This window comes from Galeopterus variegatus, unplaced genomic scaffold, assembly GCF_000696425.1.
Source record: "Galeopterus variegatus unplaced genomic scaffold, G_variegatus-3.0.2 Scaffold14133, whole genome shotgun sequence".
In the NCBI taxonomy this organism is placed as follows: Eukaryota; Metazoa; Chordata; class Mammalia; order Dermoptera; family Cynocephalidae; genus Galeopterus; species Galeopterus variegatus.
The window spans coordinates 3,568-4,517 of record NW_007740244.1 but is presented as its reverse complement, the minus strand read 5'-3'; the positions used below and the strand labels follow the sequence as shown (position 1 = coordinate 4,517).

The 950-nt window shown below is 56.2% G+C and overlaps 1 protein-coding gene across 1 annotated transcript in view; it reads left to right on the top strand.

Annotated features, from left to right (window-relative positions):
• LOC103581864 (cytochrome P450 4F6-like) overlaps positions 1 to 949 on the top strand; it is a gene marked incomplete at its 3' end in the record, with an annotated part of 4,132 nt that extends 3,183 nt beyond the window's left edge. Inside the window, exons 3-4 of the mRNA XM_008563599.1 lie at positions 735 to 788; positions 879 to 949. Coding sequence (XP_008561821.1) covers positions 735 to 788; positions 879 to 949 — 125 coding nt within the window. The remainder of the gene's footprint in view (positions 1 to 734; positions 789 to 878) is intronic.
• Between the last annotated feature and the right edge of the window lies 1 nt (position 950).

The window sequence follows — 950 nt, the reverse complement described above, 5'->3', positions numbered from 1 at the left end:
GGGTCTTCTCTAGGAGCAGAAGGGTGCAGTGGCAGCTCTTCAGGGTGGGCAGAGCTCAGCATCCAAGGTGTTGGCATCCTCTGATCTATTTAAGGACAGAAGAGCCCTTGACCTGAGGCACTTGACACTCAGTGTGCAGTGAAAAAGGATACTGAGGGAGTCAGGGCTACACCTAAGCCACATCTGAAACAGTAACAGGACCGTGTTTAAATCCTCTCCAGAGCCTGTCTGTGGGGCATGCCGAAGTCACCTCAGACCATGCCAGAATCATGGCAAAGCATGTGTGTCATGTCAGGACTTGTCATATATGTTGTGCCTATGTATGGACATGTCATACACATGCTGTGTCCATGTGCGTCCCAGGGCCATGTCAAGGGATGTCAGAGAGTACTGGGGCAGACACTGTGTCCTAGGTCCTTGTAGGGCATTTTGCAGGGTGCTGGGCTGTGCTCGGGTGTCCCAGAACATGTTGGACATGTAGAAGTCATGTGAAGGCATGCTGGAGCCTGTCATGCCATGTTAGGGTGTCCCTGTGCTCTACCTTGCTGATGCAGCCTGGTCTAGTCTCTCCTCTCATCCCCCCTGCTCCCTGCTTGTTCTGCCCTCGGCCCCGTCCCTGATGTGCTGGGCTTGGAGGGGAATTGTGTAGGCTCCCGACTGGGAGCCTCCACCCCCTACCCAAAGTCCTTCCCCTCCCCCTCTCCATGCCCCCTGATGGTCTTTGTTCCTGTCAGCTGTCATCGCACCCAAGAATATGACTTTCTACAGCTTCCTGAAACCCTGGCTGGGTGAGTAACTGCACGTGAAGGGGTTGGGGTCAACACCGGGGGACCAGGAGAAGGTGACACCTTTGCCCACTGCCATGGCTGCCCCACTAGGCGATGGGCTGCTGCTGAGTGCTGGTGACAAGTGGAGCCGCCACCGCCGCCTGCTCACACCCGCCTTCCACT